Source organism: Ursus arctos, unplaced genomic scaffold (genome assembly GCF_023065955.2).
Source record: "Ursus arctos isolate Adak ecotype North America unplaced genomic scaffold, UrsArc2.0 scaffold_24, whole genome shotgun sequence".
Lineage (NCBI taxonomy): Eukaryota > Metazoa > Chordata > Mammalia > Carnivora > Ursidae > Ursus > Ursus arctos.
The window spans coordinates 44,569,892-44,584,194 of record NW_026622919.1 but is presented as its reverse complement, the minus strand read 5'-3'; the positions used below and the strand labels follow the sequence as shown (position 1 = coordinate 44,584,194).

Here is a 14,303-nt window from a genome sequence, read left to right as displayed (position 1 = left end):
GGGATTGCAGATGATTTTTATTTCAGTCTTTGTACTTTTCTGTATTTTCCAAATTTTCTGCAAGGAACATGTATTTTAAAAATATAATAAACATTTCTTTAAAAAGATCAGATTGGCAAGAAGCAGCCCAGAAAATGCTCAGAGGAAGGTTCTAAGCCCGTGCAATGGTCAGGGACAGCAGAGAGGTCCACCCCTGAGGCCTGCTCTGCATGGACAGCAGACGCTGGAGTGACTGCTGCCCATCTCAGGGCTGGCCGGCAGGTCACTGAAGGCATCCATGTTGTGGGGACTAAACCCAAGCCTTCCATCATGTGGACACAGGCTCTGGTCTGTGCCCAAAGGTCAGCTCAGAGCCAAGACTCTTCTCTCCACATTCCTACTGGAACCCCAAGCTGAGCCCCCAGAAGTCCCCACCCACCCACTACCAACCCCCTTGTCCTCCAAGGAGAGCCCCATAAGGCACTGGCAAACACCTGTCGATGAGTCCTTGGCTGCAAGAACGGGAACCTCTAGGATAAAAGGAGAGCTCATAGAAGGTGGCCCAGTCTTTCCAGCACTTCTCCCTGGGCTGACCTTCCCATCAGCACGTGACCACTGGAGGAGGGGGGTGGACTTGGACAGGACGGAGGCCTTGGGGACCGTCAACTTCAGAACACGGTCTGCAGAGGAGGGCTGCCGTTGCTTCCCGGGAGTCCCCGAGACACTCTGGCCCCAAATACATCTCAGTTTTCATGGAGACCGGACTAGAGCTACCCCCACCTGCCTGCCCCATCTTCAACCAGGGAAACAGTCTCCTTTATTTTTTTTACGTATTAGGGTCTGAATAAGATGTTTTTCTTTTACCACTGTAGCCGTTTTTGAGTGTGCAATTCGGTGCCATTCAGTATTATGCAACCATCATGGCTCTCCATTTCCAGAGTCTTTTCATCATCCCCAAAAGAAATTCTGATCCAGTGAACAATAACTCTTCCCTATCACCTCCCCAAACCCTGCTAACTCTATTCTACTTTCTGTCTCTGTGCTTTTACCTTGTCTAAGTCCCTCGTAAAAGCGAAATCAAGCAATTTCTGTCCTTCTGTGTCTGGCTTCATCACTGAGCATGTTTTCCAGATTCATCCACGACGGGTTGGAATTCCATTCCATTGTATGGCTGAATGATATTTTGTATGGATATACCACATTTTGTTTATCACCCAGTCACCTGCGGAAGGACACTTGAGTTGCTTCCACTTCTAGCTGTTCTGAATAATACTGCTACAAACATGGGTGTGAAGATATGTTTGAGTCTCTGCTTTCGGTTCTTTTGGGTATATGTTGTCCCTAGGAGTAGAATTGCTGAATGAGTTTTCTTTACACAAATAATTCCATTAAAGAACAAGCGAAATCATTCATGAGCCCTAGTCTCATTTTACTGTTAGGGAAACTGAGGGCCACAGTCTGAACATGATGTGCATTCTGGATCACATGCGGTGCTGCTTCCCCTGGGTTCTTCCATGAGGCTTCAGGCTGCCCCTCTGGCCTGCTGCAGTCATTTCCTTGTAATCTAGGGGTCCCTACCTCTCATACCCCTGAGATCTCTGCTGGACCTGGGCCTCCAGCGGGGGGATGGATCACGGAGAGTCTGCCAGGACCTTGGGACCGAGAGCACCCATCAGCTAGACGGCCAGAGGAAGCAGCAATCTAAATGGGAGGAATCCAGACTTTCTGGGTTGAGGGGCAAATGAGCCCCACAGAGCAACAGCAAAAGAGGATGGGGAAGCATCATTCAACCCCAAAGCTAAGCGCCAACCCTGAGCACGGCCAGGCCGTTCTCCCAGACAAGGTTTCACTCAGTCACACAACTGAACGCCTCCGTGTTCAGAGGAGACTCTGGGAAAAGGGGGCCCAAAGAGTGTGTTTAGTAAGCCTGGGGATCTGATAGGCTGCATCAGGGAAGAAGAGAGAACACCTCACCCAGCAGAGGCAGAAGGGAGCATCCCTGCATCTGGGAGAGTACCAGCACCTGCAGCCTCCAACCAAGTACACAAGACTGAGCGGAGACCAATACCAACGAAACCACCAGGGCCAGCAGACTGGACAGGTGTGGGGTTTTCCTGTCCAGTTTCCTTCCATTCCCTGGTCTACTGACAACAACACATCAAATGTCCCTAGGTGACCCGCCCCTCCTATTTTCTGTCCAGTTGACTCCATCCCTAGAACCAGGAAGGGGCACAACACCTAGACTCAGCTAATCAACATAGCCCATCCCTCTGTCGAAAGTTCACGGATGGGCACGTGACCCACTGTGCCCAGTGTGAGTCATATCTGGGACTCCTGCTAAAATTACTGGGAAACAGATTTGCTCTTCCTGTTGGTGTTGCTAAACTGGCAGAATGTAAGCCTGGCACAGCCATGATCTTCCTTTGTGGATAACCTATCTGAGGATGAAGCCAACCCAAAAGAGATGGGAAGAGGGGCGCCTGGGTAGCTCAGTCGTTAAGCGTTTGCCTTCGGCTCAGGGCATGATCCCGGCATTCTGGGATCAAGCCCTGCATCAGGCTCCTCCGCTGGGAGCCTGCTTCTTCCTCTCCCACTTCCCCTGCTTGTGTTCCCTCTCTTGCTGGCTGTCTCTCTCTTCGTCAAATAAATAAATAAAATATTTTTTAAAAAGAGAGAGAGATGGGGAGAGAGAACCGTTCAAGCCCTGGATCCAGCCATACCTGAATCTGTCCCCCTTGAACTTTCCTATTACCCAAACCAATAAATTTCTCTTTTCCTTTAGGTTAATTAGAATTGGGTCTGTCACTTGCAACCAAAAGATTCTTGACTGATTTAGCTAAACTGCCAATCAGAAGAGTCATTTTGGGGGTACCACTCCTCCAAAACAAAGACCTCTAGCCCCAAACCCTCATAAACAGAATTACAATAACAGTTATTTCAACTGTAATACTAATTGTTTTTCTATGCCAACTAGGATACCAAAATGCCATGTGAGTTTGGGGGAGGCAGGGAACAAAGAAGCCTAACCTGTCCTTCACTCCTCGGCATTTAACACCAATCACACAGGTGATCCTGACGGCCTCGTTTCCCTCTATTGCCCAATAGGAAATCCACACCACAGTCCACCTGAGTTCTGAACGTGTCCCCTGCTCTCCCTACCTCCCTTCCTTTGCTAAGCCTGTCCCATTTAACTAGAATGTACTTCCCCACTCAATCTCCCCCTGCAGAAATGTTGTCCAGTCTCCATGGCCCACCTCAAATGCCGCCAACTCCATGAAGCCTTCCTTGGGTGGTCCCTCTTTCTGTTGACCTCCAGAGTGCCTTACACCTTCTCCAGCATCCCCCATCTTCTGCATGGGGTTCACACTACATGTCTGGTTTCTCCTTCTGGAGCACAGGTGACTTAAGGCAGGGAAAACGTCTTGTTCTCCTCCTAGACCCTGTTGTCCAGTGCCTGGTACACATCTGGCACACTACAAACATCGATGGAAATGACTTGAAACTGCACAAATGAACGTTTGGAACACAATCCGCTTATAAGCAGGACTGTTGCCCGTATTTGCATTCGTGGCAGAGAAAGGGTGAATCTTGCAGAGACAGATGGGAGCACTTTCCAGAAAAGGGGGAGGAGGGTCAGAGGAACTAAGCTGTGAAAGCCAGGTGTCCCAGTTCCCATGACTTGCACCACAGGCTGTGTCCTGCCTCCATGTGGCTGTGCCCTTGGGGGACCTTCTCAGCTATCAGTGACTGGCCTTTGTTGATGTCACACTCAAAAGCCCTTCCTGGCTCATTTGAAGATCTCCTTTCAGACAGCCTGTTTCAGTCACCTCTTGATTTACACACTGTTTCTGTCTTTGCATCTCGGATTAAATCTTATTAAAATAAATGTTCTATTAAAATACAGATGGCACAGGTAACCCGGGCTCCAGCCCAGACCTTTCCGTTCTCATAGAGAAGCAGAAATCTCTGTTCTAATTAGTGAGGACAGCAGCCAGGAGCCCTTTCAGCTTATCTAAAGCCTGGTTAATCAGACTTTCCCCCGCTCTGGGCTCCACTGCCCCCTCCCTCGCCCCAGCTCAGGCCCAGTATTCAAAAGAAGCCCAGCAGCCCGAGAAACCAGTCCAGTCTCTTCCTTAAAAAATAATGAGAATGTGTTCAGGTGCCAGGGTTCTTCATGTTTTGAAACGTTTTCACACACCTGGTACACATTCCATACACCTGAGCTGCACCCCCATCCATTTCACAGAGAGTGAAAGCCAAGGGCAGAGAGCTCACGCAACTCAGCCGGGGTCGCCATGAAATTGGCAATGGAAGAAAAGGCATAGAGTCTGGCATCAGGCAGATTCGGGTGGGAAACCCAGCTCTGCTATACAAGCTGAAAATGTCACCCCATTTGAACCTCAGCTTCCTCCTCTATGAAAAACAGAGCTGGTGACAGTAAGTGTGGTGCAAAGAATGGGACGACTGAGCCCCAGGTGCGAGCCTGGTGCCAGCCTAGTGCCATGCCCACAGCTGGGCCAACAGGAGCTCCCAGCCCAGTCCCTTCTCTTAGGATTCCTGGCTTTTTATACTGTAATACATAGCCTCCCATAACTTCTGTTATTTTACTCAGGTGTAATTAGGGAGGGAAAGGGAGGAGGAACATCTAAAGACGAATTAACAGTGGCCATTCTGCAGCCCATCTCCTGCGGGGAACCCTCATTTCCCATCACAATGGACCTACCCAACACCAAGGAAGCCCAAAGGGGCATGCAGGACTGGGATCTGGCCCCCAGCCTCCACTTCAGTTAGTCCGTCTGGAGCTCCCACCCTGAGCCCCCTGCTTCCCACACTGTACATCCAGTCCCTCAGGGGTGGGGCAAGTGGCACAGCCATGGCCAGGTGTGGCCAGGTGTGGCTGCGATGGTGAGCAGAAGGGGACCAAACCCACACTAAGTGGGCTGCTGGCAGTTTAGACGTGATACAGAAAGGCAGGCCCAGCCAATGTGGCCAAAGCCTCTGCTTTCTCAAGAGAAGACTAAAAAAAACATTGGTAACATGGAACCTTCCAATTTTAAAATAGCAACTTTAAGGGAAAAACGCATGTGTGTCTAATAAAGCCCCTCGAGAAGGCGCAGGGCTTTGCACCTGTGCTGCTCCCTGCTGTATCCCCAGCACCCAGAACAGTGTCGGCACAGAACAGAGGCTTCATGAAGCTTTGAGGAATCTGCAGGGGCCATGTCCAACCTCTGCCTCACTCGGACACCTGGCAAATTCCCAGGTGCCGGGCTGCAGCTGTCCCACTCTCTGTAGACAAGACAGTGTGGTGTGATAGCACCTGAAAGTGTAAACCGAGGGGAGGTCCCGCCTCCACCCTTACTAGGGATCTATCCTGTAAACCAGGTGAGAGGTGTGCCTTGCTTGGGGGCTGTTTCAAGTTGTTGTACCCTAAGAGGAAGCGCTCATGACAACAGACCTTCGCGCACCCTCCTTATTCTGCCCCACACTTTCAGTGGTTAGTAAAGATCTTTACAGCAAATACATGGAAAGGGGGGAGGGGGCTCTAATCAATAGGCCTGCTCCCTCCTTTGGAGAACTGGACTAACTCTGAGGTCTGGCAGGGTCAGCCCACCCCCCAGAGGGCTCCGGGAAGGACTTGGCTAGAGTTCCAGCCTTCATGAAACAGTGTGTTCATAACTGATAAGCTTAAAAGCAAGTGACAATTTTTCAACCCACCCTTGCTCCAAGGACAATGAATAAACACAGCATCGGCTCCAGGTTCCCACTGAGTGTGTCTAGAAGGGGAGGAGAAGGTGAAACCAAGCTCACTCGCCCCTCGAAATCGAGTGTGAATTCTTTCCTTTTTTTTTTTTTTTTTTAAGATTTTATTTATTTATTTATTTGACAGAGATAGAGACAGCCAGCGAGAGAGGGAACACAAGCAGGGGGAGCGGGAGAGGAAGAAGCAGGCTCATAGCGGAAGAGCCTGATGTGGGGCTTGATCCCATAACGCCGGGATCATGCTCTGAGCCGAGGGCAGGCGCTTAACCGCTGTGCCACCCAGGCGCCCCAGAGTGTGGATTCTTTGATGCCTTCTTCTTCAGGGTTGAACTAGGACTCCCCACTTAGAAATCCCAACTCACAGGGGCGCCTGGGTGGCTCAGAAGGTTAAGTGTCTGACTTTTGATCTGGGCTCAGATCTTGATCTCAGGGTTGTGAGTTCAAGCCCCGCATTGGGCTCCACGCTGGGCATGGAGCCTACTTAAAAAAAAAAAAAAAAGAAAAGAAAAGAAAGAAAGAAAGAAAGAAAGAAGAAAAAAAAAGAGAAAGAAATCCCAACTCACGAAATCCCAAATATGCTCTCCCCTTCATTACGGGTGTCAAGGCTACCCCCGGTGCCCCACATACAAGGCAATGGGCCTGACCCCACATTAATTATAACTGGTGTGTGGGGAGGGAAGAAGGAGCGTGCTGGGGTGCAGGCAAGTTCTATGTCTCGATGTGGACAGTACGTACACAGGTGGACCTATAGAGAAACGCACCGAGCGCACACTAGGATTCGTTGCACTTCGTGTCTTCAGGACAGCAGAGCAGCACATATGGGGCACTGCTCAGAAGCCAGGCAAGTGCTTATTCTGGCTTCCAGATAATATAACAGTTAAGAGTCCAGCCTCTGGACCTCAACAGACCAGGGTTAAAATCCCTGTTTCTCCACCCCTCCACCTCTGATTTGGCCCCCTGCGCGCTCCTCAAACTCTGAGCCTCCGTCCCTCTACCGGAAAACAAAGATAATAACCGGCGGAATTAAGACAGGTACACAAGCCTGGCAAACAGTAAGCCTAGAAGGGGTTGTCTGGTCACAACCATTCAACCTTCAACAACCCCCAGGACCCTGGTGTTTGGGGCCTACATGAACATATGAGAAAAGTGCCCCCTTCTTTCCAACAGCACTCCCCAAACTGCAGACATTTCCTCATCATCTTCTCAATTTTTCCCGAATCCATGTACCACCTGACTGTTACTTTTCTTAACACTTTTCTTTAAATTGATTGCAATTTTTTACTTAAACAAATTTACTTTTAAAAAATGTTATGTAACCATCATATATGGAAAATCAGTATCATTTGCCAGCATTCATTTTTTGAAATAGTAATTAAAATAAAAAGCATTTGTCCACCTGAAATCATCTTGCCTACCTCATTTACTTTTTATGGATTCAGGAGGCAAAGAAATTCAGTTTGTGGGGCAGGCGTGGGGTAGGGAGGGCAAGAGGGCCTCATCTGCTTAAAATGACTGAGAAATTTCCTGAGCCCTTCAGCAGCCCCCATCTGCACAGAAGTGATTTTCGTTGGTTTAACCAAACGGGCTTGGCAGGCCCTCTATTTGGCAACATCCTGGTAACCAGCCATCTGTGTACCACGCGGGCTCCAAAAAGATAAAGCTGCATTTAGAAAAAAACATATATTCACTAATGGCGATTGTTCACTAATTCAGACACCCACTTGCCCCTCTTTGGCATGAATGAAGGGAGCCCGCCTCTGCCTCTCAGACAGCAGCTCCAGGGCCTGAGATCTAGGAACTCGGTGTCAGGACAGCACTGGCGCCCAGCCCCAGCTTCAGGGCTGAGCCTGGACCCTCACATCGATAGGTTCCCTAACCATGCAGGGCCAGGAAAGGAGTCAGGAGAGTGATAGCGGCAGTCCGCGTGTGCACATCATCAGTTGTATTTCTCTCCAAATCTCTTCCAAAGGGGAAGAAGGAGAGACAAGGGGAGAATTCCCCAACCCCACACAAGAAAAGGACATATTGACATCTGTGGCAGAGGGCACTGCAGTATTAAGAGGACCTCGGGGGAACAGGCAGTGGGCATATTTTTCTGGGGAGTCAGTGAGTCTTGTGTGCACCCATTCGTTCATGCAGCAAATGTTTACTAAGCACCTCCTACTCCAGGCAATGGGGAACCCAAGAGTGAAAAAGGCAAAGTCCCTGTTCTTAGAGAGCTCACATTCTAGGGGTGGGAACGGTCAGGAAATTCTTTATTACATAAGCCAGATAATATCGGTTATTGATAAGCACCATGGAGGTAATAAGTCAGGGTAAAGTAGTAATGGCTGCAGTGAGCTGCTCAGATTGGATGGCCAGGGGAGTCCTTTTAGAAGAGACGACATCTGAGTTGACACCCAACAATGAGAAAGCACCACTCAATTAAGTCACCACAAACAGCACATGTAAAGGGCCTGGGGCAGGAACAAGCTTGGCATGTTCCAGAAACAGAAAGGCCTTTGCAGCAGAAATACGGTGATCACGGTGAGGGAGAGGCAAGGTGGAAGTGAGGTCAGAGAATGAGGCAGGGGATGCAGGCCCAGCTTCAGAGTTTGGATTTCATTTAAATTATAATGGAAAGCCTGTGGAGAGATTTCTACAGTGGAGAGACCTGATTTTACTTGAATTTTTAAAACTCCACTGTGGTCACCATAAGAAGAGTGGATAAGGAAGACAGGAAGCAGGGACACCAAACAGGAGATTAAAACAGTGGCTCCAAAGGAATAAAAAAAACCTCATTTCTGCCTCAAATTCTCTCCCTGAACTCTGTAAGTCTACTTCTTAGGCACTCAGTGAGGCTTAAAATGGGAAGCTAACTAGAGGGAGATGTTTGTTCTTTAAAGCGCCAACAGCCAACCGGATGGCAGTCAGACATCAGACACGAGAGGCCACGCAACAGGCCCTTCCACAAAGGGCAGGACCCAGCCACCTCCAAAGAAGAGAACAAGCAGCCATCTGTTCCGGGGCCGGGGAGTAGATCAGCTCCCGCCGTGTGCCCCTTCCAGCCTTGGGACTCTGGGACTCCAAGGCCAGGACTCCTGCACACGCCACAGGCTCAGGCCCCAAATCCAGCCAGCTTGTAGGCCTGTCACATGCTCTCCCATGGCAGAACGCACTGTCCTCCATGACACCAGCCTTCAACCTCCAAGGACAAATCAATCAACTGCCCACATCACAAAAACAGATAATCAGATAAACTCCAATGCGAGGTCTTCCCCCAAAAACAAACAAACCCAAATGTGACAGAGCCTCTAAAACTAAATACCAACTTACAATATCATAGGGGACAGCAGAACATGTTAGATGACACCAGGAGGTAGCATCCACAAAATCCTGACTATGGGCAACCCCCCAAGATGATCAAGTCTCTCCAATAAAGAAATTATAAGGAAAAAAGAAACTTGGAGGAGAAAACTCATAAGGTGACATATCACAAATTACACTGGATTTTTTTAATCCTCACTCAAACAAAAATTTGAGGGGCGCCTGGGTGGCTCAGTTGGTTAAGCATCTGCCTTTGGCTCAGGTCATGATCCCAGGGTCCTGGGATCCAGCCCCACATGGGGTTCCCTGCTTATCAGGGAACCTGTTTCTCCCCACCCTTTGCCCCTCCTCCACCCGTCCTCTCCCCATCCCAAGCCTGTGCAAGCACACGCACACACACACACACACACACACACACTCATGGGCTCTCTCTCTCTCTCAAATAAATAAAATCTTTTAAAAAAAATTTTAAAAACTTGTGAGACAATTAGGGGAATCTGAACACTAATTAAATATGGTATTAAGAGATTACTGTTAACTCAGGGAGTACAATAATGGTAGTGTTATACTTTCTTAGTAGAATTCTTATCTTTAAGATGTATACTGAAATATTTAAGAATGAAATGATGACCATGTCTGGGATTTACTTCAAAAGAATCTTGTAGGGGAGTGGGTTGGTAAATAAATGAAACAAGATTGGCCATGAGTTGATAATGGCTCAAACTAGGTATCATATTACACTATTCTCCCTACTTTTGTGCATATGTGAAAACTTCCACAATAAAAAGTTAAAAAAATAAAATTTAAAAAAAAAAAAAAAAGCTAGGGCGCCTGGGTGGCTCAGTCAGCTGAGTGTCCGCCTTCAGCTCAGGTCATGATTCCAGGGTCCTGGGATCAAGTCCCGCATCGGGCTCCTTGCTCAGCGGGAAGTCTGCTTCTCCCTCTCCCTCTGCTACTCCCCCTGCTTGTGCACACTCTCTCTCTGTCAAATAAATTAATAAAATCTTAAAAAAAAAAAAAAAAGGAGCTAGAGATGAACTTTTTTGTGTGCAGGTCCATCCTGTATCACTCCGATTTTAGTACATGTGCTGCCGAAACAAGCACAGGATGAACTTTTCCTAAGAACCTATGCGGGAGTAACCCACTAGACATAACCCCACAACAGAGGGATCAGATTCGTTAGACTCACTGTTCTGCCCCCCAGAGCCTGCCATGAGTGGTTTGCTGAACAACAAGTGAATTCATATTTTCCTCCTCGTGAACCCCATGGTGGGAGTAGTCTCGAAATAACTACCCCCCGTAAGAAGTCGATGTCTTCTCCTTTATGCTAACTGACCTCTCTCCAGGTCAGAATGTCACTCTCAAGGCCACACAACTTCATCCACACCATTTGCAGCACACATATTTTGATGGTTTCTCTGCCCCAACCCTTCCCACCAGAGGTAACTGTTTTCCACCTCAGAGGAAAGCACTCCCCCCCCCCACCTGTCCACTTCTATCAAAAGCAGGGTGGTGCTCTGGGTCTTACCCGAATCTGCCACAACTACAAGAAAGCAGGATCTGAAAATCAAAGCACTTTAAAGGAGCTTCCCACAACAGTGGTCTCCAAAATGCCATCTGCAAGGAAGGCTTCGTTCGGAGCCTCCTTGGAACCATGCTCCAATCAATCCCCCTCGCAAACACACCATTGCTTTTACAGGAACCCAGGTGATGGGAGTCTCTGGACGATGGTCAGAAAGAGGTAGAACCTGTGGGTTACCCCACAGCCCCGATACAGGGTCGTCAAGTGAAGGCCAACGAGCACCACGGCCACTTCTCCGGGAGGCTGGGGCTGTCAGCATAGTTCTCAGGACCTACCGACAGTGACCTGGAGTCTTCTGGTTCTGGGCCCATTTGAGATGCCTGTGTCATTACTATCCTCCCGCCTCCTCCAGTATGCAATATACTTCTAAGTAGCCCGGGGAGGGCAGGAAGATGACCAAGACCCTGGGGCTATCACTGCAAAGCCACACAGGACCACTTCATCTCGTTAGGCCAACAGCCAAGAGTGCTATCTGCATAAGCCTGTCAATTAAAGGTGCTGGGAAGATCAATGGATGGATCAAGCCTTCTGGGAAGGATGAAGAAGGGGTCTGAGTCTGACCTGTGATGAGGGTGGGGAGGAAGCAGAGACTCAGCAAACTGACCACCCAGCATGGAGTCTGGGGAGCACATAAGAGAGGTTGCCAGCTGCAGCCTGCTCCAGTGCACCCCCTGTCCACCCCATCCCCCACAGGGCAAGGGTCAATAGTGAACACTGCATTTCAGAGGCTTAAAGACAAAGAAATTCTAGATTACAGCAAGGGAAGCAAAGGTCATTTACCACCAACATGAAATCTGTCCCTCTCTCTCCTTGGGTAAGTTAAGTCTGCGACCAAAGCAATCAGGATGACAGAAGCAACAGCAGAATAGGACGAAAGTGGGGGCTGGGAGGGCCTCAGTGTCTGCTGCATTGCAGGGAAGGGCATAGTGCGTCCAGGAGGAAGGACAAGATGCCATGAGCCATGAGCATCTTCACCTTCCTGTCCTGTCCCCTGTCCAGTCCTTCCCTGTGCTTCACTGCACCTGGCTGACTCCTGGGCCCATGCACGGCTGGTCTTGACTCCTGGTGGGGCTGTCACCCCACACATCTTACCCTGGTTCCCCAGGGGCATAAGCCCATAGAGAGGCGAACAGGAATAGTTCTGTTCAAACCCTTCACCCCCATGTGGCACTTCGCCCCTCAGATGCATCCTCACCCACATTGTCTCACTTCAGCCTTTTGTATGGACACAGAAGCAGGCTCAGGGCGATTACAATGATACAACCAAGTCACAGTCAATGCATACGCCAGGACTGTGCAGGGACCTTCCACCCTACCACACACTCTGTACTCAGAAACAGGAACTAGTCTGAGGCAGCTGCCTGTCTATCAAGCACATCATCCTTCTCATTCCTCAAAACAGGCACCGGTTGCCTCAGAACAGCCGTCCCCTACCCCTCTGACTTTGGAGGGCTGGCGTAGTCATCCCCCTCCCCCCCAGATAAAATGCTGAAGAACAGGGAATGGAAGAGAATCAAAGTCTAGGGGGACATGGGGCCCAGACCTGGAGCACTGGGCTCCAGAATCCTGCTGGCAGCTTTTACTCCTAGACAGGCTTGTCCCCAGCATCAGCCATTCCCTACATCACCTGCAGGATTTCTGCCACATTCTATACCATTTGTACTGTTACTATTTCTATTAAATGGACTCATTTTGTGACTTAATACATTTAATTTGAAGTGACGCTTTATATCACCACCACAAAGAGGAAAATCGGTACCACTGACCATAACTAGGAGAGAATCCTAAAAATAAATAGTACAAAAACAACCTAAATTGTAGGCAGGCACCGTTCCCCACTTAAAGGCCCAGAGCCAGAGGTCTGCTTTGTCTTTGTTATGAAACAGAGATTAGCAAATGTTAAAAAGGTGTTAAAGCCAGACTAGCACCAACCTGAAACTTTCCCCTTGAAGAAATCACATGCACTAGTAGAGAACTGAAAAGGGAAGAACGTTCTCACTAGGTGACTCAATGTTATTTCATGCTTAACGACCTGAAGTCATTTCACTGGCTAGTCTACCTTAAGCTATGGGAAACATGGAATCAGACTGCATCATAGGAAGAGGGACAAGAGGGATGGGGGACAACTACACCACAGAGGCAACGCATGCCAGCTTCTCAAAGTGCTCTAATCCATTGCCCACCACTCCCCCCCACCAGGCACACCCAGCTGCTGGGCAAGCCCAGAGGTCACCTGTCACCACCCAGGTATCTCTGGCTCCACTGCCCTTGTCTTAGCCTTTGCCTAATGCAGAGCACAGCACAAACCACTCCAAACTCCTCTGCAAATCAGGATCCAGCAAAGCCACTGGAGTCACCCCAAGTCCTTGCTACATCTCTGTGGATAGTCAGCTCTGATGAACCCCAGTTGCTGGGAAGCTTTGGGCTCATGTACCCTGGCAGAGGAGTGAGTGTGTGCCAGCCTGTGTGAGCAGCTCCCTTGGGTCTTGCAGACATCAAGCCTGCATCTCGGGAATGGAGCCCAGGAAGCTGCCCCAGAAGCTCCTTTGCCTGTCCCAAACCCCCACCTCTTTATCCCATAGGTCATCCAGAGCATCTCTAAAATAGCTCCAGAGAACAATTTCCAACATCCACAGCAAACAATTAGTAGAGTAATCCCAAGAAAGGTGAAGATGCAAAGAGAAAAAAAAAATCCAAAGGGGGCAAGGGGCTGTCAAGCAACCTCCAAACTTGTTCCTTGCCTGCTGGCACTGTGCGTAAGGCAAGCAGATCCCGGCCTGGTGGGCACCTCGCGGTCTCAGCCAAGTTGCAGAGAAGCAAACGGCATCTCCGGCGCACTGGGCCACTCGGGATGAGCCCGGGGCTGTCACCCGGGTCGGATCAATGCTACTTATGCTGCAGGCTTCGGAAAGGGCGCCGCGATGGGCAAATAGGAACGAAATGGGCAAACGGGAATGGGGATGAAACACTTGGTGCCCCTCTGTTGATGATGGAGCCCGAGGGGCCCTTCCAGCCACCCTCCGACCCAGCCCAAGCCCTGCCCCGGCTTTCTCCCAACAGCCGGTGTTCGGGGCGAAGCTCCTGAGTCGCTCCCCCGACGGCGCACGGAGCAGAGGTTTTTCCCAACCAACTCGGGGCCAAAGGCCCTTTTGGAAAAGTCCATCCCAAAGAAACCGGGGATTTAGCTTGAGAGTGGAGGGAAGGGGAGGCGGCGCTGCCAGGCTTTACCTTTTCTCTTTATTCTGTTTTCGGGATTTGTGCAGGAGTCCGATGAGCACCACCGCGGCGCGGATCCCTGCCTTTCGGCAATGCATCCTCCCCGCGGGCTGGGACATGGCGAGGCCGCCGGCGGTGCCCGGCCGCGCCCTCGCCCGCCCGCAGCGCGCCCCCGTCGGCCCGGCTCCGCGCGCTCCGCGCCGCCGGCTCCCAGCCCCTGCGCCCCGGCCCCCGGCCGCCCGCCTCTCATGGGCCCCGCCCCGCCTAGGTGCGCCCCGGGGGTCAGGTGACCGGGCGCTCACTTCCCGGCGACCTTCAGCGTCTCCTCGGAGCCCGCCGGACGGCCGGCGCCCGCTCCCCCAGCGCAGGCATTTCCAAGGCTCGCTCCGGGTGCGGCCCGGACGGGCGGCTCCGGGGCTCCGGCTCCGACGCGCCGCCCGCGCCGGGACCCCGCCCCGGC

The 14,303-nt window shown here is 50.5% G+C and overlaps 1 protein-coding gene across 5 annotated transcripts in view; it reads right to left on the bottom strand.

Moving 5' to 3' along the window:
- RAP1GAP2 (RAP1 GTPase activating protein 2) overlaps positions 1 to 14,303 on the bottom strand; it is a 178,759-nt gene that overhangs the window by 122,786 nt on the left and 41,670 nt on the right. For 4 of the 5 annotated variants that reach the window (XR_008961190.1, XM_057317757.1, XM_026517883.4 and 1 more), the window contains exon 1: positions 13,856 to 13,994. The exons of the other annotated variant lie outside the window; for it this stretch is intronic. Coding sequence is in view for 3 of the 4 variants with exons in the window: in XM_057317757.1 (XP_057173740.1) it covers positions 13,856 to 13,962 (107 nt within the window). In the remaining variant the exon portion in view is untranslated. Of the gene's footprint in view, positions 1 to 13,855; positions 13,995 to 14,303 lie in introns of those variants that run through there. 5 annotated transcript variants of the gene reach the window in all.